This window comes from Tachysurus vachellii, chromosome 11 (genome assembly GCF_030014155.1).
Source record: "Tachysurus vachellii isolate PV-2020 chromosome 11, HZAU_Pvac_v1, whole genome shotgun sequence".
NCBI classification, from domain to species: Eukaryota; Metazoa; Chordata; class Actinopteri; order Siluriformes; family Bagridae; genus Tachysurus; species Tachysurus vachellii.
Window position 1 is genome coordinate 7,078,793 of NC_083470.1, and position 23,858 is coordinate 7,102,650.

Below are 23,858 nucleotides of genomic sequence, written 5' to 3' on the forward strand. Positions count from 1 at the left end.
CTGGTGCTTAGTTTAATATTGTAAAAGCCTTACTCACTGCACTAATCAGGAAGTCTAGGCTTTAAGTAACTTCCTTACTGTAATCTACTTATTAGATTTGCAGGAAGAAGTTATCCTCATTCTACCTAAAAGATTAGTTCCTTGAAATATTCTGGAGATGAAAGAATCACTGTCCTGCCTGGTTTCCTGTTTGTCTGCCAAATGCTGTAATTGACATTCTGCATTGTACCTAATATCTTTTTTCTGTTATAATTCTAGTTTATACAGTATCTCACAGAAGTGAGTACACCCCTCACATTTTTGTAAATATTTTTATTATATCTTTTCATGTGACACTGAAGAAATAGAATAATGGTGGCCACACAAAATATTGGCACTTTGGGCTCAATTTGGACATTTTCACTTAGGGGTGCACTCACTTTTGTGGCTGTGTGTTGAGTTATTTTGAGGGGACAGCAAATTCACACTGTTATACAACTGTACACTCACTAATTTACATTGCAATTGGCCACTTTAAATACCTTTTCTCATAATTGGATGCACAAGTTCAAGGCTTAATGAGCTCACCAAACCAATTGTGATTTCATTTCTTCAGTGTTGTCATATGAAAAGATATAATAAAATATTTACACAAATGTGAGGGGTGTATTTACTTCTGTGAGATACTGTATCTGTTTCTCTCCCTACACAATATAACGTGGAACAGACACACACTGAGTACAATCTGCAGCCTTCTTAATTTTGACCACAACACACAATATTTTGAGCTACTAACAATCCCATTAATCCAGCCTTGAATCTTACAGGCATTAAGATATAAAAAATGTACTATCTGAAAGATTAATAACATTGGGAATTTAACCCCTCATCTTTAGATTTTAGCTTTAGGGTGTTTAAAAAAATAAAAACTATATAGAGAATTAACAATTACTGTATATATGCTGTATATCTAGCAGTGTGTATGAAATATTGTATTGTTCAGGGTTAAGCTGTATGACAAAATCCAGGTTGAAGAATGTAGTCCAAACAGAAAGCACAGAACTAAAAGCAAAAGTACAAAAATCCCCTGAAATTTGAGAGCAGACGCTAAAACAAAACACAATGTACTCTCAAATGACATTAAGAAAAGAGAAGAGACTTTCGTTCTTTCTGTTATATTTTTGGATTTTTGCAGCAGTGATTAAGTTACATTACTTTGGACATCAGACAGGCCCATAGGGGAACATAAATCGCTTAAGAGGGAGTAGAGCTACATGGCATGCTGCTTCATCAACATTTAGCGATTGTTAATAGAAAGCATCACTTCTCTAAGTAGGTCAAAGTCACAGTGAAATATTTGACTCAAGGTTTTTTTTATAAGGGACACTATCTAAAAACTAACTGCAGCTGAATGCTCAAATCTGACTGGTCAGAATGTGTTGCTTTAAAAATAAACAGTGATGTAATACTGGACGTGTTACTGGATGTTAATGCATTTCAGAAATCTCTATTTTAGAACACGTTTATATAATTTTACATTTATGGAAGCTCCAGTGTCAGTGTTTTGTAAAGTAAATTTGTAACATGGCAAAATCTTTAGAACAGGGGCCTGTTTCAGAAAGCAGGTTAAGTGAAAACTCTGAGTATGTTAACCCAGACATGAGGGAAACTCTGGGTCTTCCGTTTCAGAAAGGGAGGTAAGTTAAACCGGAGAAGGAGTTTGGTGCTTACTTTGCATATATTTGTACATGTTATTGTCTCTGTATTGTATACAGTATGTTCCAAGCATATTCACTCCATCTTTAGTGCTCTTTATTCTGTAGTTGTGTTTAATGTTTAATGTAAATCTATATAACATTACCATTAGTACATCTTTCTCTTTCCAGAGCTCACATATTCACGTTAAATCACGTCCAGTGTGTGAACTCGTGTTCCTGTGGATCACATGGTTGTTTTTCACAGTCATTTTTATCTGGAGAAGCCACATGACCAGTGTGATTAAGGGCACACAGAACCACTCTAGGACAAGAAGAAAAATTATTTGCAAGATTTAAATGTCATACCACCAAGGAAATAAAATAATAAATCCTGTAGTGTCAGTCAAATTTAACAAAAGTTTTTATTATTTATACTTAAGAAACAAATTTTTTTTTCAGTCTGAAAACACATTCTGCATACAATCTCTCATTTCTAAACATATCTGCATTCAGGTCTACAAAGACCATAGTATACATCTCTTCACACATAGTATATGTTTCTTACCTGTCTTCTCTTCTCAGTGTTGGTGAACTTTTCTTTGTAGTTTTCATATAATCTTTTTCCTTGTAAAACAAAACAACATTTTATATTATGATCTAAAATTAAATAATTTTCCTTCATTTCCTTCTAAAATTTTCTATTTCTTAGTACAATCTACCTAATTAAATTTTCATGAATAGAAAATATTTAGAATTTTATATTTACAGCATTTGGCATTTGCCCTTATCCAGAGCAACTTACACGTATCTCAATTATACAACTGAAAAATTGAGAGAGAGAAGGACCTTGCTCGGGGGCTCAGGAGTGGCAGCTTGGTGGTCACGGGGTTCAAAATCTCAACCTTCCAGTCAGCAGACCAATACATTAAACACCGAGCTACCACTTCCCCAGAGTTACCAATTCCCTTAGAATATTACTTACATGTATGTTTGTATGGAAGTCCATTTTCTCAGCAGAATCAGCTATTTTAAACACAGTTAGGGATACAAAAGGGTTTCAATTTAAAATTAAATATTTAAAGGCCAAATGAAATCTATATTTAGATCAATATGAAACTTACCTCTAGGTGGACATGTACAACATCTTTTTATAAAAAAAAACAATGCTCCAGCTACTGCCACAACTGTAGTAATCCCTAATAAGGCTCCGGTTATTACAGCTACTGGAAGTGTTTTTCCACATTCAGTATCCAAAGAATTTGTTCCTGGTTTTATTTTTGTAAGTCCAAAATCTTCACATCTGTCAAAGTAAAGTCAGATATATTTTAGCTGGAAAATGTAAACATACAATTCATTTATTTATTTTTAATCTTTGCACTATAAATTGAGTAAAAAAGTAACATTGTCGTGTGTTAATTTTTTTAATCCCTTGGGTTTAGTGTACAATTTAGTCCTTTGTAATTAAGGGTACAGCAGAGGAGGGAAGGTAAGCTCTGTTAATTAATAATAGACAGCATAGATCATGTAGCCATGGCACTGTGAACCTGTGAGTCTTTTCCGTAAACAATTCAAGGTGGAGAATCATGGAAACATTCCTGATAGTATCATGATTGATTCTTAGGTAGGTTGAAGATTTCAGAAAGCTATTTTGTTTAATTCATTTGGTTCTCAAATTCACGAGGATCCTGACCAAGATAAAGCAGTTACTAATTAATGAATGGAGATTGATTATTATTGATTATTATTGTCATAAATTATTAAGTGTTGACAAATTCAGTAATTCAATTCAATTTACATAGTTTGCAGAGATATAAAAGGAAAACATTTACTGTTTTGTAAGGTCAACTTGTTTTGAACTTTAAGTGTAATCAGTTATGAAGGTATGCATATATTTGCAGGAGAAACATATGCAAGAATTCTGAAAATGCTTTGATGAAGTGAACGTATTGCAAAAATGTTTTATCATGTCGTGTTACAGTTCCTACTGCTTTTTGTTCACCTGTTATTAATCATGTTTTCTTCCCATTAAAGGCAGTCTAAGTTTGTTTAACCCTGTATCTTTTAACTTGGTTGGTTGATTTCAATGATTTAATTCATATACAGAGGAAATTTATGGAAAAAGTGGGTGGATAGAAATGTTACACTGAATAATTATACCAGAAATGAAGAAAAGTAACAGTTGTTTACATTTTATTAGAAAGCATGACATTTTTATTTGATGCTATGCAAGCCACTTGGAGAAGAAAGACATATTGTGTACACATTGTTACAATGATTTAGACAAGTTCACTCACGTTGAATGTGGTTTACAAACCAGAAGGGAGCCATTGGAGTAGGTCCCATCTGAACACTCTCCACATTCAGCATCTTTTAATGCTGTTCCTGCAAAGACATGCCTGCAGCTGAGTTAACAGTAAATAATCCTGTAAATAATCCTGCAACCCAGTGATTTACAGACTGCTAAAATGCTACTGGGAAGGTTTATGCTATAATAAATGTGCATTACACCAACCTTTCTGCTTAATGTATTGTCCAGGGCTACATTTTGTGTGTTCCACTGCATATCTGCAGCTGCCGCTGTATTCATCAGTACAGTAAAATCCCTCCAGCGGCTCACAGACTGTATCTGAAGTGCGTGTACAGGCCGTTTTTATTCTTAGCCCCTGTCCTGTTAAAAAAAAAAAAAAATATGCAGAACATTTTAAATACTCTAAATAAATAATGCAACTACACACTGAATATAACATTAAAAGATTGCTTTGTTACAAATAAAATATTTACCAGAATCACACACCATGCAGATAATGCAGTTTGCAAGGCCGTTGGGTTCATCCGTGTAAGTTAAACCAACACATTGTTTGCATGTTGTGCTGGTGAATTCAGTGCAATGTCTAAAAACGCGGCTTCCTAAAAATATATTAAAGATGAGCTGAACAATCAGTTACTTTCTTAGAGGGTCAGTTGCATTTACCTGTTTTAGTATATGGTAAATTTGTACTTGCTCCATATATTCATATATATCTAGAGCAAAATTCTATAGTAAATCTCATTACCTGGTGTACACATGGGACAGCATTCTCCGTTTATCTCATATTCAGCTCGTGCACATGTGCAAATGTACATTTCAATATTCAGGAAGAAAACAGTAGTGATAATAAAAGTATGTTTTATACTGGAAATCATTGTAAAAGTGTTGATGAGACTTCTCAAAAGGAAGAAATGAACGTTTCCTCCCCAGACTTCATGGCCTGCCACATTCCTTAGTGTTCAGGTCATCTGTTTCCAGTTAAGTCTGTTTCTTAAAGAAGGCAGACATATTCTGGTTTATTTAGAAATTTCAGTTCTGCAGAGATTTTTTGATGCTGCTTATAGATCATTTTACAGCTGCTTTAGACTTTCTCACTAAAGAAGAATCTGAAAAAGAAAAGCAAAAATTTCAAGATATAGAAAGGAATTCTGTCATGTAGGAACAGCACTGTCATGTCAGTCAGAACATGTATAAACAATTGGTTTGAAGAAAAAATGCACCAGTTTTACTTTCACTTACACAAAGGCAAACACTCAATGTGAAAAGTAGAAAAGAAACATATAAAATTAAATGTTTTAATTTTGCTTTAGTTTTTTAACTATTTTGGGAGTATCATATGGTCAATGTAAACTGTATTAACCAACAGAAAACTCAAGTCAAGTAGCTACCATTTTATAAAATCAGTCAATGCTACTAACCAAGCACTTTGAAAGCTTTTAATCTGATATGCCAGAATCTGCACTGAACTCCAATTCCCATAAATGCACCTCAGCCTACAAACACCTTGGACTACCCTGCCAACACAGCAACACAATCACCGTCACCTGATTCCTGTTTGCACTCCTCTACTCAATCACCTTCACACACACACATAAGCACTCTCACTACGTCATAAAATATTCATTCAGCTCTGACTTTTCAACTGCCATACTAAGCCTTATATTTATATTTGTTTCTTTTGAATACTGTTTGCCTTGATCTTGGGTAAAAAAGAAAAGCAAACAAATAAACCAACAAAAACCTTTGACCTTTGTATTCTGTAGGCTTTTCTAATATGTTCTTTTTAAAGCATTTTTAATTCTTCAGAAATAACTTCAAAACTAAACGTTGTTCATGTTTAACTACTTGTTTTAACTACAGTATTTACCCTTCACCTTTATCATAGCTAATCTTTTGTAGTATGTTATCTAAGGTGATCTAGAGAAAAAGATACGTAGACACAAAAACATGCACGTCAGCTGTCAGCTTGCTAGTGAAATGTTTTATGTATTAAATAATTGTATTACTTTAAATGTACATTGAGTTATTTTTATATTTAATACAATAATGAAAATAATAGTTTGTGCATGTCATTAAGTGAGTTTTAATAATGTTTTAAAGATTTTGCCAAAAGGTTTTACCAGCTATTTACCTGTCATCATATAATATAAATAAGACACGTTATTGTAATCTTTAAACACAAATACACTGTCAGTTACTAGTAAATTAGGTTCTTACAGTTTTGTCGTCTCCTGGAGAAATTAATGAAGAAAAGCTGCTACTGACGCCGTGTTTCTTGTAGTTTGTTTTTAAGAAGTTGTCGTTTAGTAACATAACGTCCGTCTTGTTCAGCAGTATCGTGTGCTTTCTGTTTCTACTCCTCCCTCAGGTAGGCTACGTCTCATTTAAAGGCGTGGACGCTGCAAATGGCTAAACTACTTTTGGTGATTTCTGGCAAAGTCTACAGAAGTTTTTCCAAAATACATTTGACTTATAAGACTTATTTTTATTATTAATCTTGCATGTAGGTAATGATGTATTTGTGCAACACAATAGAAGGTCGCAGGTTTGTGTTTTTTCCCTTTTTTTGACCAGAGTACTAGTACGAAGGTCTGTCTCAGACTGAGCGTCGATTTGGGTAGGGACGGTAGGGACATGTCCCTACCAATATCCAGGGAATGCTCATTTACAACAGCGTTCTGTAAAAAATAGCGCAACTTGTGGAACACAAACGGTTAACAGATCTACCCCCTACAATGAATCCCGCCTCTGTAACTCACCTCTCTAAAAGGATTGGCCTTTGTCTTTTTTGAGTCCTGCCTCTCTAACCCACGTCGCTGTTTGATTGGCTTTGTCTTTCTCGCTAATGTGTTGAGGTAGAAGGCTGCAGCTATATTCCGTTGTATGAAGCAATATGCAACGTGATTATGCAGGCGACCGGTATGTAAGAAAGTATTCTTATAACAACAGTTTTATGCACAAAATACGGGGAATGTTGTCTCCACCAATGTCAAAATCAAACTTACGCCCTTGCTTGACCGTCACAGTTCCTCTTAACAGCTATGTATAGCAAAAATGGCAATGTGTTTGAGTGGCTGTCAACTTTTTTCTCTGTAAGTTAACAATTAAAAATTAATATAAACCTGTGATGTACCATGCAGCTGCCAGCTGGACCTATTATCAGGGCTGCTGTTATAGAAACTTACACAACACCTTTGAAATCGTACTACAGCAGGATTGTGGTGTATAACTAAAACAAACACAAGAAAATGATAGATTACAAGGTTAACTGAAACAAATGATAGATTACAAGATTAACTGCCAAATGCCAAAACAGACTTTATTCTTCAGACTTTATCCTCTTCAACTTTATTACGTCTTACAGGTTTCTTTTTTAATCCACATGAAACAGTTCCTTTAATCACACTGCAGTGATGCACAGTCACACTTTGCTTCCTCAATGCTATATAAGTGTAAGTCACAGGATGAATTGCTATAAAAAGTTTGAGTTGTTGTGTTAGGTAAGGATCGCTGACCGCAATTTAACCAAATACAAAGTACTTTTTTAATTTCCATTTATTAATTAGTGTGTGTGTGTGTGAGAAAGAGAGAGCGAGAGAGACAGAGAGAGAGAGACAGAGAGAGACCGAGAGAGAGAATGGCTGGTAAGTGTTTGTTGCCTTTTTGGACTCCTTTATCATTTTTAATGTTGCTCCCATTTAAAACAGTTCGGCTCATGCACAGCCATTTTTAGGGTCATGATTGTTTCGTTTTCAGGTTTTGTTCAAACCAAGCAACGAAAATACCCTCGCTAATGATTTTTTTTTCATTGGTTGTTGCGTTAAATCCCAGATAGTGCTATTTTCTGATTGGCTATTGTGTAGCCTCTTTTTTTTTGATTGGCTGATAAGTGTCTGATACATTTTGGGCGCTGCGGCATATTAAATATATGATAAATAGTCAAAAGGTTTTTCTGCGTGAGAAATACGATGTGTGGCGGGAGAGCGTGACAAAAGACTGAAATGAGTGACTGTCACTCTCAATGCATGACACTTGACAGCCCTGTAGCACTATGCATTATATTTTGAAAAAGTAGATTATCTTAATATCAAAACCTTACATTTTCTCTGGCCTTAATGATAAAAAAGAAGAAAAAAAAAAAGAAAATCGCATTCATGACGACTTATGGTGATTTTATTTCTTTGCCTACATTGACGCTGATGCATTAAGAGGGGGTCCCCTGTACCAAGATGGCGGCTCTATTGACGCATTCGTTCCAATGTACTACCGTACCCAAGGCGACATCTAGTGTATATATCTATGCCTCTCTGCTAATGTCAGACATGCGCACTGAACACTCTCTCCGCCGCATATTGACAAGACACATCCCTCTCTGCTAACGTCAGACATGCGCACTGCACTCTAAAAACTGGGTTGTGATTTTAACCCATCTATTAGTTAAAAATGACTACACTGCTGGGTTGAATTTAACCCAAAATGGGTCAGAAATTTAAGTGATTAAAATAATGAATCTACAGCAATACTTATTTCGGTAATCCAACCCCGCCCACGGGAAACAAGGAAGTATGTGGAAGCAATTTAGGTGATCTAAATAAAATGTCGTCCTTCGTTTTATTAATACATATTCTTATTTTTGTAAAGGATGTCTAGGCTAAAATAGCAAACCTTAAATCTAATATACAGAGCTGATTGTCATAACAGCATTTAAAACGCTTGCATTCTATGAAAATGTATCAAATATCACAGTAAATGCTTCACAGACTTCAGTCAGAAAAAAAATACTTTAAGAATACAAATTTTAATTATGAAAACATTTCATAACATTTACATAAACCTCAGTATCTGAAGATATAAGAATCATCAGTAAGAATCATCAATTGTGTTGTATAAGAAAAATAGAATCATTTAGAATAATGAACATGCATCAAACTGACTGCAGTCAGGAAAATTTACTTCCAATTAAAATATGTGAAATATGAAATCATTTCATGTAACAGTGTACAAGTTAAAAAACACAGAATCCAATGAAGCAGTCAGGTTGCAGTAATAATAATTAAAGTTAATTAACTATACACAGTTTAATTAATAATGAAAAAAACAAAAAAGTTAGTTTGTCTGCAAAAATTAATGCTCGCAGAACTCTTACTGCTGGTGTCTCCTCCCCAAGAAGTCCATACACCACAGTCTGTAGAAACTGCCACACCAGGGAACAGTGCTTGCTGCCGTCAACTAATTACATAGAAAATATTAATGTCAGTCAAAAGGCATTTTATCCAAGAATTGCTCCTAAATTGTCCTAATTATCCTGGGTGTGTCACGAATAAAATGGCAGGCGAACATGTTTAGTTTCAAACCTTATTTAGCCTGAGCTGCCCTCAGACATTCCCACTTGTTTCAAACTAACCATAGGCTGTACAGGAGTATAGAAAATTAAATTTAATCCTGAAAAAAAAACTATATATTATGTATTATGCTCTTGATGAATGAATCTTGTTTGCTGTTGAATAAACCTCACAGCGAAGTCAAACAAAATGCAGAAGCAGAGCGGGAAATTGGATGTCCTGACAAAATACGTTACCATCAAGTAAACTCCGCCGTATCAAAACCGTATCTAATACAGAAATCATTTATAATAAAGTAGATTTAACATGTACAAAAGTAATATTTAAAAAGCATTTACCTTATTCCTTCCAAGCGCCGATGAAGTGCCACGCGCGCTCTCCTGTTCACTGTCGGTATTCAGAATTTCACTCGCTTTTATCTGAAGACGCAAAGAAAATGGCGGCTTCTCGCACTGGTGTCGTCCGATTTTCACGTTGACCTGCATGCTCTCTTTCACGTCCGTGTTCCCAACCCAGCGCCGCTGGGTTATAGCTCAAGACAATTTTCAACCCAAACTTGGGTTAAAACAGCCCAAAGTCCTACCAAGCGGTCTCAACCAGTTTTCTGAAGCATTTTCCAAACATTGTGCACCGCGCCTTTAAGTATACCAATGTTTAATGCACTTTTACTTTACCGCAATATGATCAATTATCAGCACATATGATAGTAGGTAGCTACATGCTAAGGCTAACTTTTTCTGTGTTAATGATAAAATAATGTTATGTACTTTCTTGATTGCAACCTCTGTTTATACAGATTACACGGAACTGCACATACACGTTGGATTCGCCGCGTTTGGATGCCAATGTTGGTTCGCAAAGCCATGAGCATTAACAGTAAAGCAACATCCGCCATTGTTCATGTTGTGTTCGTGTTTGCCGCTGCTTCAGCAGGTCACAGGGGATTAAGTGAACATTACACATAAAAGGGAAGCAAAATATGGAGAAATGTGACAGAAGTCATGCACATGAAGGTAATATTGTTGCAGTGTAATCACCATCAGGCAGAGAGCAGAGAGAAAGCATACTCGTTTAAATGCCATTTACATCTACAGAATTTGGCAGATGTCCTTATCCAAAGGATTTATACAGATGAGCAGAGGATGGGTAAGGACCTCACTTATGGACTTAGCAATGGCAGCTTGTTGGTGCTGGGATTTAAACTTTTAACCTGTAGTCCAACATCTCCACCATTAAGCTACCATTTCCCTCCTGCAAGTAATTCTCAGTTATGTTTCAATATGTTTTACCATTCAAGAGCTATTTATTATTTAAAGTTAACATGTTAATCATCAAAATGTATTTAATTTGGTTAATGTTAATTTAATAAGTGTGAATAATCTGTTAATTATTGATAAAGAAATATGCGAACATGTTTATATTTTCATAGTTCCATAATAATAAGTCCACAATAAGTACCTTTTTCAAACTATCTTCTAAAAATCTACATTTTCCAATAAACTGCAAACAATTATTTCTAAAATAATAAAATAAAAAAAAATCAAACATGCATACATCATTATTTCTTCTACATTTATAAGCGTAATGATTAGAACGTGATAAACAGTCAAGTGAGTTTGAATATGTATATAATGCTGTTGTAGTATAAAATGTACTTTCGCCATAATCTTTTGGGTGCTTTTGGGTTTGACCATTTTGGCTATGCGTATTTTGTTTATATCCTCACAAAACATCTGCGTCACAATTTTTTTTTTTGCCATTTAAAAAAATAGAAAAGGCTATATGTAAAAGATATTAAACATTTCCCGAAACATTTAGCTTCCTTGTTCAGAAAGCCTCATCTTGACAGCACTATTACCTTGACTTCCCATTTTAGATTTAAGATTAAACATAGATCCTTTCCTATTTGAGGTCTCCACGGAAATCAACCTCAGTGAATTATTGAGGGAAAAGCTGTAGATGGTTGTCGGTTTACTCCTTTAGTTGTTGAAGCATTATACATTGTATGCTGATGTTTATCAGCGTTTGTGGTTTCAAGTTTTTCTACTGTGCCTTAGCCGGTTGTGCTCTAATTTTTAGTTCTTTTATTTATTCCACATTAAAATCTTCTGTAATTACACACGCCGTTGTTCCATTTCATGACGGATCAATAGATTTAATGATGGTGAAATATTTAATTCCTCGAAGCTTTTTCATCAAGCTGCACATTACTGACATCTTGTGGTCAGAAGGTCGAATGACTGCCTTTGGGGCTCTGCGGACCCAGCTATTTTTGATTGTTTAATGTAAAAAAATCAACCACTTTGTATTCTGAAAACCATAAAGAAAAATGTATATTAACTATGTGATTGAATTTATGAAGGAATTTATAAATGGGTAGTAATTTTATTACTCTGATTTGTGTTTATGACTAAACACCTGTAGCCTTATTAACTTACGGTTTTGGCCTAGTACTAAACGTATAAGTTAATCGGCAATGCTCACGTATATATAATCAAAATAATAATAAACATTATTAATACCATAAAACATAAATAAAAATAAATAAACATTAATGTGGAATGGAATGAAAGACTGTTATGTTCTGAGCTATGGCTGATATGGTTGATTGACCTGTAGGCGGCAATCTATTGCCGTTTGACCTGGGTTAAATACAGCAAAGAAGACGATGTTAATTGCAGATATAATCCACCTGTGATTCTGTGAAATGTGTGTGTCTGCTTTGCTGCTGGTTATCTCAAATTATTACATTTTGGCGACGAGGATGAAAGCGAGGAGAATAAAGTTTTGAAAAGGTGAAAAAGCTGGATCCGTACAAGTGGGAGCTTTGGAAAAGATGGCCAACATGTTAGGAACAGTCACACCATTTGATAGTCAATCGCAATCTTGGGAAGAATATTGTGAAATCTTGCAACATTTCTTTGAGGCAAATGAGATTACAGATGCAGCCAAGCAAAGAGCTATACTGTTGAGCACTGTGGGAAATCAAACATACAGTCTACTGAGGAATTTATTGAGTCCAGTTAAACCAGGAACAAAGACTTTTGGAGAATTAGTGGATTTATTGAAAGAGCATTTCAATCCAAAACCCCGTGAGATTGTACAACGGTTCAAATTCAATTCAAGATCAAGAGATGAAGGGGAAAGTGTTCTTGAGTATGTGGCAGTATTGAGGAAATTGGCTCATGATTGTAATTATGAAGAAAAATTAACAGATGCTGCAGGACAGACTGGTCTGTGGAATAAATGATGACCATATTCAACGTAGACTGCTGGCAGAATCAGAGTTAACGTTTGAGAAGGTGTTGAAAATAGCTCAAGCACTGGAAACAGCCAATAAAGATGTAAAGGATTTTTCTGTTAACAGGACTTGTTAAAGAGTGCAGGGGAAAAGTCAAGTTCTTTTTATTTATTATTTCCCCTGCCATAGAATATTATTGCACACAGGACTAAGAATAAAAAAAACATTAGCCTATCTGCACAAGAGGTGGTCCTTTGGTTCTGTGTGGTTTGGACACACTCACCATCCACATTATCTGCACAACTGTACATTTATGGTGTTATATAATCAACAAAAAATCATTCATATGCAAGTCAAGAGCCTCAATTAATTTTCACATCGGAATTAATAATAAAATATAAATTACATAATTTAAACTGCAGTCTTAATTTGCTTGTTAAGTTGTGTAGATAAATTCTAGTATGCAAAGAATCATACAGTATATGGCCAAAAAAAGGAAACATAGTATGTTCTGTTATACCATATAGATTTATTTTATAAGATTTTTTTTTTTTTTCACTGACCATTACAAAAATATATACAATAGACAACATTAGTACTTGACAGACATTTTTTCAATATGCACAATAGTATATACCAGAAACAGTGGTACAGTTTGTAATGTGTGCAAAGTTAGCATCATGGTTAACCCTTCTGCAGACCTGGGGTCTATTTGACTCATTTGGAAAGTTTAATGTGTCATAATTCCACAAAATGTTCACAAATGTAAGCTGATCACACAGAATGGTGATAATTGTATAATTTTTGATTTATAAGAATTCAAGTCAATTTGACCTGGAAAAAAACAGGTTTTATTATTTGCTGACATTAAAAATGGTTTCTCTTGGCTTTGAAATATACCAGCCTGTAATTGTTCATTAACCTTTGTGCCTCTATAGTGAAAATAATTCAAAATTTGTTTTTTTTTATTGTTTTTTACTACAAAATGAGGCATTTTTGTATATTAGAGGTTTATTATACCAAATATTACATTTTTTTGCAAAATATATGTTAATGTTGTAAAAAGGTTAGGCAAAAGGTGAAAAAAAAGGCTATCATATATACTTTGTCTGTTTTGACTGCTTATAAAAAACAAGGTCAACTTGACTTGGCGCTCCTAATTTGTATAGGAATTCAGATGAGGTCTGCAGAAGGGTTATGAGAGGTGTTTCACAATTACACCTTACACTCTTAGCAAGTAACAGAAGTGAATGTGCAATCAGCAAAAAAACAGCTGCAGTGTACCCTTTGTACGCATTGTATTTCAAAGCAAATTTTCTTGTAGACAATGTAGATAATCGAGTGCTGATGTTACTGTGAGAAGTGACATCATTGTATGCTGCCATAAAACTTATGATGAATCATTTACGATTCATCATAAGTCTCTGAATGGTATCAATATGCATTCAGTCTGCTGGTCTGTGGGATGCAACAATAACTTTTGAAAATATTTTTTTACCAGCTATCAACTGAGAATTTGGATACCACCAAAACCCTCCATTCTTTGTCAAGTGCAGTTATAATTGCTAGGGTGGCTGGCTAGTTACAGTGAGGGGATAAATTATTTAAACCCCTGCTGATTTTGTCCGTTTGCCCACTGACTGTCAGTCTACAATTTTAATGGTAGGTTTATTTTAACAGTGAAAGACAGAATAACAAAAAAGAAATCCAGAAAAATGCAGATCAAAAAAGTTATACATTGATTTACATTTTAATGAGTGAAATAAGTATTTGACTCCCCATCAAATAGCAAGATTTCTGGCTCCCTGATGTCTTTTATACAGGTAACAAGCTGAGATTGAGATTAGGAGCATGCTCTTAAAGTAAGTGCTCCTAATCTCAGCTCGTTACCTCAGAGCATTTGTTGGTTAACAGTGTACAGGTTTAATGGTTGTTACTTTGCTTTGGATTTTTATAGTAATAATTATCTTGTACACATCTGCTGGTCAAATCTACATATCTACCTAGGCTACACAATTCCCTGGGGTTTAGCTTGTAACCTTGCCAAACCAAATTGGCTCTATTTATAAAATTTGATGAATTGAGTGAATACTGCTGTTGACTTACTTGGACAGAGTTGAGAAAATGTATTTTTAATTTTCATTTTGTCAGCCCATCAAGCTACAAAGTACAAACATTACACTTTACAACCATCAGACTCTCACTGGTATACTGAGATGGACTGTGGATTAAATGCAAATGTCTGCTATTGTTAGATTTGACAATGGCAACATCTGTGCTGACTGCAGATCTCCTATATATAGTTTTGCATGCATTGGTTCCATTCCAATGGTCAAAACTTATGGTCATAAATATGACTGAAACAGGTCAAAACAGTTGGTCTATTAGTCCCTACATGTTTCTAGAAGCCTTTTTTAATTTCTTTTCCTTAATGAAGAAAGATGATGTTCATGTGCACTAAAGAAAAGTTGCCCTGAATGTTTTACCATCGCATGCAAGATTCAAGAAATACTATCCACGATCACATTACAGCACTTCTAATGTTTGTGAGCTCTTGCTCCTGTGGATCACAAAACTGTTTTCCATGGTCATCTTCACCTGGAGAAGCCCCATGATCAGTGTGATTAAAAACACATGTTTCCTTTCTAAGACAAGAAGAAAGATGATAGAAATGAAAGATGTAAAGATACCACTAAATGTAATAAAATCTCCTCTAGTGTTAGCCAGATTTATCAAAATATATGAGAAAAGATAGAATTATTTATAGTTAAAAATAATAGATATATAATTTATAATAATTATAAAATAATAGATCATTTTGTTCTGAATACACATTCTGCATACTATCTCATATTGCTTCTTACCTGTGCTTTGGTAAAGTAAATATGTGTTTTGTAAAAAGAAGAGAAAACAAAAAATGAATGAATAGAACATTTTTAAAATATTGCCTGTAAACATAAAGCAGCACTTCCATCTGGCTCGTGTCTTGTTTTCCTCTAAGTACCATCTGATTTAAGAGACAGTTTGGAAAAGAAATGTTACCAAAGATTACAATTTAATAATAAAACATTTAAAAGACAAATTAAACACCATTCTTAGATTAATATGAAACTTACCTCTAAGTTGGCATTTCCTTCGCATTCTCACAATAGCAATAAGAAATCCAACCAAAACTACAACCATAACTAGGGAGACTCCAGCTATTAGAGCTACTGGAAGTTTTTTTCCACATTCAGCATCCAAAGAATTTGTCCCTTTTGTTATTTCTGTAAGTTCAAAATCTTCACACCTGTCAAAGTAAAGACAGATGTGTGATGTACATTGGCACATTTTAGCTGGAAAGGTGAACAGTTTTGTCTATTTCCTTTTTAATTTTTTGGATTTTTATTTGTAACTTTGCACCCTATGTTGAGTAAAAAGTAACATTCAGTTTTTAATCCCAAGAGTATAGTGTAATATACATGATTAGCTGAGTTGATAAGTGTATGAATGTGCTAGTGTACAGGCATTTACATTCAAAAGTTAATACACTCACAATGAATGTGGTTTACAAATTTGAAGGGAGCCATTAGAGTAGGTCCCATCTGCACACTCTGCACATTCAGCATCTTTTAATGCTGTTCCTGCAAAGACAACAGTAAATAATCTAAGATCCTGCAACCCGTGATTTACAGACTGCTAAAATGCTATAATAAAGGTGCATTACCCCAACCTTTCTGTTTTATGTATTGTCCAGGGCTACATTTTGTGTGTTCCACTGCATATCTGCAGCTGACGCTGTATTCATCAGTACAGTAAAATCCCTCCAGTGGCTCACAAACTGTATCTGAAGTCCGTGTACAGGCCGTTTTTATTCTTAATCCCTGTCCTGTAAAAAAAAAAAAAACATATGCAGAACATATATAATACTCTTAATCAATAATGCAAATACACACTGAATATACCATTCAACATAAAAGATTGCTTTGTTACAAATTAAAATATTTACCAGCATCACACACCGTACAGCTAATGCAGTTTGCAAGGCCATTGGGTTCATCCGTGTAAGTTAAACCAACACATTGTTTGCATGTTGTGCTGGTGAATTCAGTGCAATGTCTAAAAACACGGCCTCCTAAAAATATATTAAAGATGAGCTGAACAATCAGTTACTTTCTCAGGGGGTTAGATGCATTTAACCATTTTAGTATATCATATATTTGTACTTTATAGTAAATCTCATTACCTGGTGGACACATGGGACAGCATTCTCCATTTATCTCATATTCAGCTCGTGCACACGTGCAAATGTACATTTCAATATCCAGGAAGAAAACAGTAGTAATAAAAGTATGTTTCAAACTGGAAATCATTGTGAAAGTGCTGATGAGACTTCTCAAAAAGAAGAAAATGTTTCCTCCTCTGACTTTATGGCCTGCCACACTCCTTAGTGTTCAGGACATCTGTTTCCAGTCACGTCTGTTTCTTAATGAAGGCAGACATATTCTGGTTTATTTAGAAGTTTCAGCTCTGCAGAGATTTTTTTTTATATATATATATATATATATATATATATATATATATATATTTATTACATTTATATAGAGATTTTTATATATATATAAACAAACTCTGGGTTTACGGAAGAAAACCTGCTCCCGACCAGGTTAGGTTCACAGAGTAAGTTACTATGGTAACTGACTCTGAGTATAAGTTACCTCTCTTTCAGAAACTGGCTTAACTTAACCTGCTTTCTCAGGTTTAACATACCTCCCTTTCTGAAACAGAAGTTTTCAACTCTGGGTCGGAAGTTCAGACCCAGAGTTTCCCTCATTTCAGGGTAAACATACTCAGAGTTTTCACTTAACCTCCTTTCTGAAACAGGCCCCTGGACTCAGTCACCTTCACACACATAAGCACTCTCACTACATGTTCACAAAGCAAGGCTGCCAACTCTCACGCATTCGGCGTGAGACTCATGCAATTGACCCAATTCTCGCGCTCTCACGCCACACCCCCATATTCTCACGCAGACTCGTGCAGCAGTGAGGGAAAAAAATCGTGCCGCATGATCTCGCAAAGCAACGCGCAGAGAGACCAGACAGACAGTGTAGTGAGAAACAAGTAGTTAAACATAAACACTGTTAAGTGTTGAAGTTACTTTTGAAGATGTAAAATGCTTTAAAAAGAAAGTATTAGAAAAGCCTGCAGAATACAAAGGTCAAAGGTTTCTGTTGGTTTCTTTGTTTGCTTTTCTTTTGTTATCGAAGATCACAGCAAATAATATTCAAAAGTAATAAATATAAATATAAGGTTTAGTATGGCAGCTGAAAAGTCCAAGCTGAATGAATACTTTGTGACAGGGCTGCCAACTTTTGAGTTCAGTTTAGAGTAAGATTTTGGGGCAGGGCTTTGGTTATGTGGGCTTGGTGTGGGAAAAAAATACAAACACAAAATCCTTGCATTAGCAGAAGTGTATTAAATATATATTAATTGTCAAAGTATTTGGTATCTGTACAGAATTTCTTGGGAGATTTACACTTGAACCCTGACACTAGATAACATGCTATAACAGAAAATTCAAATTTATCCATAGTGACACCACCACCAGTCAAATATCTGGACATGATTGATGAGTTGTGATTGATATAAATAAAATCATTTTAATATGGGATGTCGTTGACTTGACATTCTGTTCTTAGAAAACAATAATTAACATTAACTACTAGGCATGTCCAGATATTTGTCACCTGGAAATGCTTTTGTCAAGGCTGAGACTCACGCAATTGACCCAATTCTCACGCTCTCACGCCACACCCCCATATTCTCACACAGACTCGTGCAGCAGTGAGGGAAAAAAATCGTGCCGCATGATCTCGCAAAGCAACATGCAGAGAGACCAGACAGACAGTGTAGTGAGTTTTTTGTGACAATTGTGAGGGAAATACACAATTTATTCCCATAAACTGTGTAGTCAGCCGTTCTCCCTCCCACCTGCAGTCAGTTACAGGGCGCTCCGTGTCTCTGTCTAGTTTAGGCTAGTAACTAATAGGCCTATGCTGTTATATAGTTTATGTAAAATTAAGTTAGCATTAGCAGAGTTGTTTGCTTTGCAGTCTGAGCAACTTATACAAAACATTACAAAAGCAGGTCTGCCAATTTTTGAGTTCAGCTTAGAGTGCGATTTATGGGGGCGGGGTTTGGTTATGGGGATGGGCTTGTGGAAGGGCGGGGCTTGGTGTGGAAAAAAAATACAAACACAAAATCCTTGCATTAGCAGAAGTGTATTAAATATATATTGATTGTCAAAGTATTTGGTATCTGTACAGAATTTCTTGGGAGATTTACATTACATTTAATTTTCAAACATTTTTTAGAAATAGTGTCTTTCTCTGCTGCTTCTCAGGGTCACAGGACTTCTTGGAGGGCTGATAAGCTGCCCACATTGATACAAGCGTTCTTTTCTTGCCTGTCCCTGACACTTTAGATAGCATCCTATAACAGAAAATTAAAATTTATCCATACTGACACCACCACCAGTCAAATATCTGGACATGATTGAGTTGTGATTGATATAAATAAAATCATTTTAATATGGGATGTCGTTGACTTGACATTCTGTTCTTAGAAAACAATAATTAACATTAACTACTAGGTATGTCCAGATATTTGTCATCTGGAAATGCTTTTGTACTGTTTTTTTATGATAAAGTTATGTAAAATAACTGCTCAGTGCTGCAAAACAAACAACTCTGCTAATGCTAACTTAATTCTATATGAACTATATAACAGCATAGGCCTATTAGTTACTAACTGGACGGAGACACGGAGCGCCCTGTAACTCACTGACCTGCCTGCGTTCACAATTCACACGGTGCAGATGGGAGGGAGAACAGCTGACAGAGCCAATAGGCCCTATACGCTCACTATGCAAGTTGCGTAGGGCCCCGCAAATTACGCAAGGCCCCACCTCCCCCTGCCTCATTTTACAGCGCGTGTTAATGTTTACCGTGTAGATGACAATATGAAGCGGAGCTATCCATCTGGCCATGAAAAGAGAAAAAAGAAACAAAATGAGAGTAAAATGCGAGAACAGCAATCAGGTAAACTTGTGTTCTCTTCAAGTTTGATGTCAGCAAGAGCAAATAACAGTAAAGTTAAGTGATTCTGTCTCTACTCTCTATCTGACTAGCTAAATTAACTGTGCAGGGCTGCCAGTGCATCTCTTGGCCTGTCTGTCACACATCTATTTATTGCGTGAACATTCGCGTGAATAAACGCCCAAGAGCAAAGGTGTTTATAAACGGCAGCTCGATAACCGCGCCGCGCATGAACATGCGTTTATATGCATGTGCAATCGTGCACGAAATGACACGCGCGCTTTCCAGCAGCAACATCTGTGTGGGGACCAGTACAAAAGGTAGCGTGATAGCACTCCTAATGACAATGTTTGTCTCACAATCAAGGTTACAACAACGTTAATGCAATATGGAAACCAATGGATTTACATTGGAATGGGCATAATGCCAGGTCAATGCACATCCCTCAGTAAATAACAGAGGTGGGAGTAAGTCACACATGTGCAAGTCACAAGTAAGTCTCAAGTCTTAACCTTCAAGTCTCAAGCAAGTCCGAGTCATTTTTTGTGAGAGTCAAGTCAAGCAAGTCACTGGCAAGTCATACAGATGTTTGATAATTTAACTAAATGTATATATTAAACAAAGTTAAATCTACAGTATTTATGGACTATGAGAGTTTTATTTGCAACAAAAATGATTATATGCATTTATTTTTAAAAGGTGTCCACATACAGGCGAGTTGTAAATACAATAAAAATCTAAAAATGAATAAAAATCAAAACTACAAAGCCTAAGATGTAAATGTAACTGAAATAAGGCCAACATAAAAGCATGAAAAGTTTCAATATGCCTCAAACATGGCAGAAGACCATGGAAAAGTATATATAAAAAGTACAATGGTTACTTTGCAACCAAATGGCATTTTTTGAACAGGCATTCCCTTTTAATGGGACATGAACACATCCTTAAATTAGATCCTTCCTTTTTAACAACAGAATAACAACAACAATCAATCACGTCAACCAAAAAACGTAATTATTATTGAATCCCACAAACCTTGAAGTGAATTAACTATTGCAGAGAGAGAGAGAGAGAGAGAGATGATTGGAGTGAGTGTAATTTATTAATTAAAGGGATAGTTCACCTAAAAATGAAAATTCTGTTATCTTTTTCTCACCCTCATGATGTTACAAACCTGCAAGTCTTTGTTTTGATGAACATACATGTAGATATTTTGAGGACTGTTTGTAACCAAACCATTCATGAGCCCCATTCACTTCCATAGTGGGAAAAAGAATAAGTGAATGGGGCTCATGAATGGTTTGGTTACAAACATTCCTTAAAATGTCTTCCTCCGTGTTCATAAACAAAGAAATTTATACAGGTTTGTAACATCATGAGGGTGAGAATTATAAAGGATTTTTTTTATTTTTGGGTGAACTATCCCTTTAAATTGAATGTGTGTGCGTGTGCATGTGAGACAAGAATATGGCTCTGCTTGCAACTCTGAAGTTTTTTATTTTTATATTTATGTTTTTTATATATATGTGCATCCCCATAAACGATCCATACGCTTTTCACTCAAAGCCTAACACTGAAGACCAATTATTAGAGCTATTGCAAAAAAGCTTTCCACATAAACAGTGACCAACCATTTACACTACATTAAGCTTGCAAAAAAATTAAATTTGATAGAACTTTGTCATTCCATTGTGAGCGATGTGGTCGCATACTGCTGTTCTTCTCTTCTCATTTTGCACAAAATCCCGGTACCTGAACTTAATTATTTTTGGTGTAGCGCCTTCCATGTTTCATCATGTCTGTTAAGGTTTATTAGTTAGTGCGCGCTCTCCCTCTGCGTGCCTCCTGCGTCACGTGGTTAGATGATGCTCTTGCGTTCGTTTAAAAACAGATTTAAACACAAAATGGACTAAGAAGATAAAGCAAGTTATTTCGAGTCATTTAACTCAAGTCCGAGTCAAGTCTCAAGTCATGAATGACAAGTCAAAGTCAAGTCGAGTCTTTTTTTAATATTTGTCAAGCAAGTCTCAAATTTGTGACTTACTATAAGTCCGACTCGAGTCAAGTCATATGACTCGAGTCCCCCATCTCTGGTAAATAATAACCATCAGGGATCAAGTATTGCTCTCATGCATACTATAAAACACAGTGATGCGGTATGGCAAGCCATTTTAGCTTTTATACATTCACATGATATGGATTTTTGGTAACCATATTTTTGATATCAGGAATTACAATTTACACTAGTAAAAACGTAATTTCTGATATTTGCTATTGCATATTCACTAGTTTAATATTGCAAGAGCCAAGTCATATTATAAATAGTAGGCCTATTTTATATTTGAAAATGGATAAAGAGGAATCTGAGGGAGCCAGTTTAAGTGGGGCCTAATGCAAAAATCAAAGCTGTGTTCTATTTCTTTATATGTGGGCACGGTGGCTTAGTGGTTAGCACGTTCGCCTCACACTTCCAGGGTTGGGGGTTCGATTCCCGCCTCCGCCTTGTGTGTGTGGAGTTTGCATGTTCTCCCCGTGCCTCGGGGGTTTCCTCCGGGTACTCCGGTTTCCTTCCCTGGTCCAAAGACATGCATGGTAGGTTGATTGGCATCTCTGGAAAATTGTCCGTAGTGTGTGATTGCGTGAGTGAATGAGAGTGTGTGTGCCCTGCGATGGGTTGGCACTCCGTCCAGGGTGTATCCTGCCTTGATGCCCGATGACGCCTGAGATGACGCTCCCCGTGACCCCATGTAGTTCGGATAAGCGGTAGAAAATGAGTGAGAGTGATATATATATTTTTTTTTTTACTATTTTCTGCTTATTTAAGATAATGCTATATATTCAGGCAGTGGGGTGTCAAGTGTGAATGTGTGGCAAATGGTTTACATGGCTCACGGGCCAGGTAGGAGGGCCCCTTAGCAGAATTTTGCTTAGGGCCCCAGGGAGGTCAGGATCGGCTCTGACAGCTGACTACACAGTTTATGGGAATAAATTGTGTATTTCCCTCACAATTGTCACAAAAAAACTCACTACACTGTCTGTCTGGTCTCTCTGTGCGTTGTTTTGCGAGATCATGCGGCACGATTTTTTCCCCTCACTGCTGCACGAGTCTGTGTGAGAATATGGGGGTGTGGCGTGAGAGCGCGAGAATTGGGTCAATTGCGTGAGTCTCACGCTGAATGCGTGAGAGTTGGCAGCCTTGACAAAAGCATTTCCAGGTGACAAATATCTGGACATGCCTAGTAGTTAATGTTAGTTATTGTTTTCTAAGAACAGAATGTCAAGTCAACGACATCCCATATTAAAATGATTTTATTTATATCAATCACAACTCATCAATCATTTCCAGATATTTGACTGGTGGTGGTGTCACTATGGATAAATTTGAATTTTCTGTTATAGCATGTTATCTAAAGTGTCAGGGTTCAAGTGGCGCTGCAACCAAATCAATGATTAAGGCTGTGTAAATCTCCCAAGAAATTCTGTACAGATACCAAATACTTTGACAATTAATATATATTTAATACACTTCTGCTAATGCAAGGATTTTGTGTTTGTATTTTTTTCCCACACCAAGCCCCCATAACCAAAGCCCTGCCCCAAAATCTTACTCTAAACTGAACTCAAAAGTTGGCAGCCCTGTCACAAAGTATTCATTCAGCTCAGACTTTTCAGCTGCCATGCTAAACCTTATATTTATATTTATTACTTTTGAATATTATTTGCTGTGATCTTCGATAACAAAAGAAAAGCAAACAAAGAAACCAACAGAAACCTTTGACCTTTGTATTCTGCAGGCTTTTCTAATACTTTCTTTTTAAAGCATTTTACATCTTCAAAAGTAACTTCAACACTTAACAGTGTTTGTTTAACTACTTGTTTTAACTACAGTATTTAATCTTTAAACACAAGTACAATCCACTGTCAGTTACTGGTAAATTAGGTTCTTACAGTTTTGTCCTCCCCTGGAGAAATTAATGAAGAAAAGCTGCTACCAACGCTGTGTTTCTTGTAGTTTGTTTTTAAACCGTCTGTTGAGCAGTGAGTTGCGCTTTCTCTTCTGTAATTAACGGCGCCTCCCTCAGTTTTTTCTCATGAGCCAGGGAAAAAGTGACTGCCTGGAGGGGGGAAAGAAAGGGGGAAATGAGAATTTTTTTTTCTCATTTAAAGGAGTGGATGCTGCAAATGGCTAAAATACTTTTGTGATTTCGGTCA

At 35.7% G+C, this 23,858-nt stretch overlaps 1 protein-coding gene, 1 long non-coding RNA gene and 1 pseudogene across 2 annotated transcripts; all 3 read right to left on the minus strand.

Moving 5' to 3' along the window:
• Positions 1-1,138: 1,138 nt before the first annotated feature.
• On the minus strand, positions 1,139-6,342 carry LOC132853888 (tumor necrosis factor receptor superfamily member 14-like; annotated as a pseudogene).
• A 2,421-nt stretch (positions 6,343-8,763) lies between these two features.
• On the minus strand, positions 8,764-10,631 carry LOC132853890 (uncharacterized). Its single transcript, XR_009649205.1, has 2 exons — positions 9,665-10,631; positions 8,764-9,213 (listed from the first exon to the last, which is right to left on the minus strand). It is a non-coding gene; the product is annotated as an uncharacterized LOC132853890 (long non-coding RNA).
• A 2,445-nt stretch (positions 10,632-13,076) lies between these two features.
• Positions 13,077-17,019, minus strand: LOC132853889 (tumor necrosis factor receptor superfamily member 14-like). Its single transcript, XM_060881919.1, has 6 exons — positions 16,793-17,019; positions 16,556-16,681; positions 16,280-16,435; positions 16,103-16,190; positions 15,684-15,856; positions 13,077-15,574 (listed from the first exon to the last, which is right to left on the minus strand). The coding sequence occupies exons 1-6, from the start codon at positions 16,917-16,919 to the stop codon at positions 15,564-15,566; spliced, it is 681 nt and encodes a 226-aa protein (XP_060737902.1). The 5' UTR covers positions 16,920-17,019; the 3' UTR covers positions 13,077-15,563.
• Positions 17,020-23,858: the final 6,839 nt, after the last annotated feature.

What these genes read in the sequence shown, in the direction of transcription:
- LOC132853889 (XM_060881919.1), bottom strand. Translation starts at nt 16,919, where the DNA reads ATGATTTCCAGTTTGAAACATACTTTTATTACTACTGTTTTCTTCCTG. An exon ending in CTGTACGGTGTGTGATGCTG is followed by an intron (nt 16,436 to 16,555) that starts GTAAATATTTTA and finishes TTTTTTTTACAG; the next exon opens with GACAGGGATTAAGAATAAAA. An exon ending in ACAATACATAAAACAGAAAG is followed by an intron (nt 16,191 to 16,279) that starts GTTGGGGTAATG and finishes TTGTCTTTGCAG; the next exon opens with GAACAGCATTAAAAGATGCT.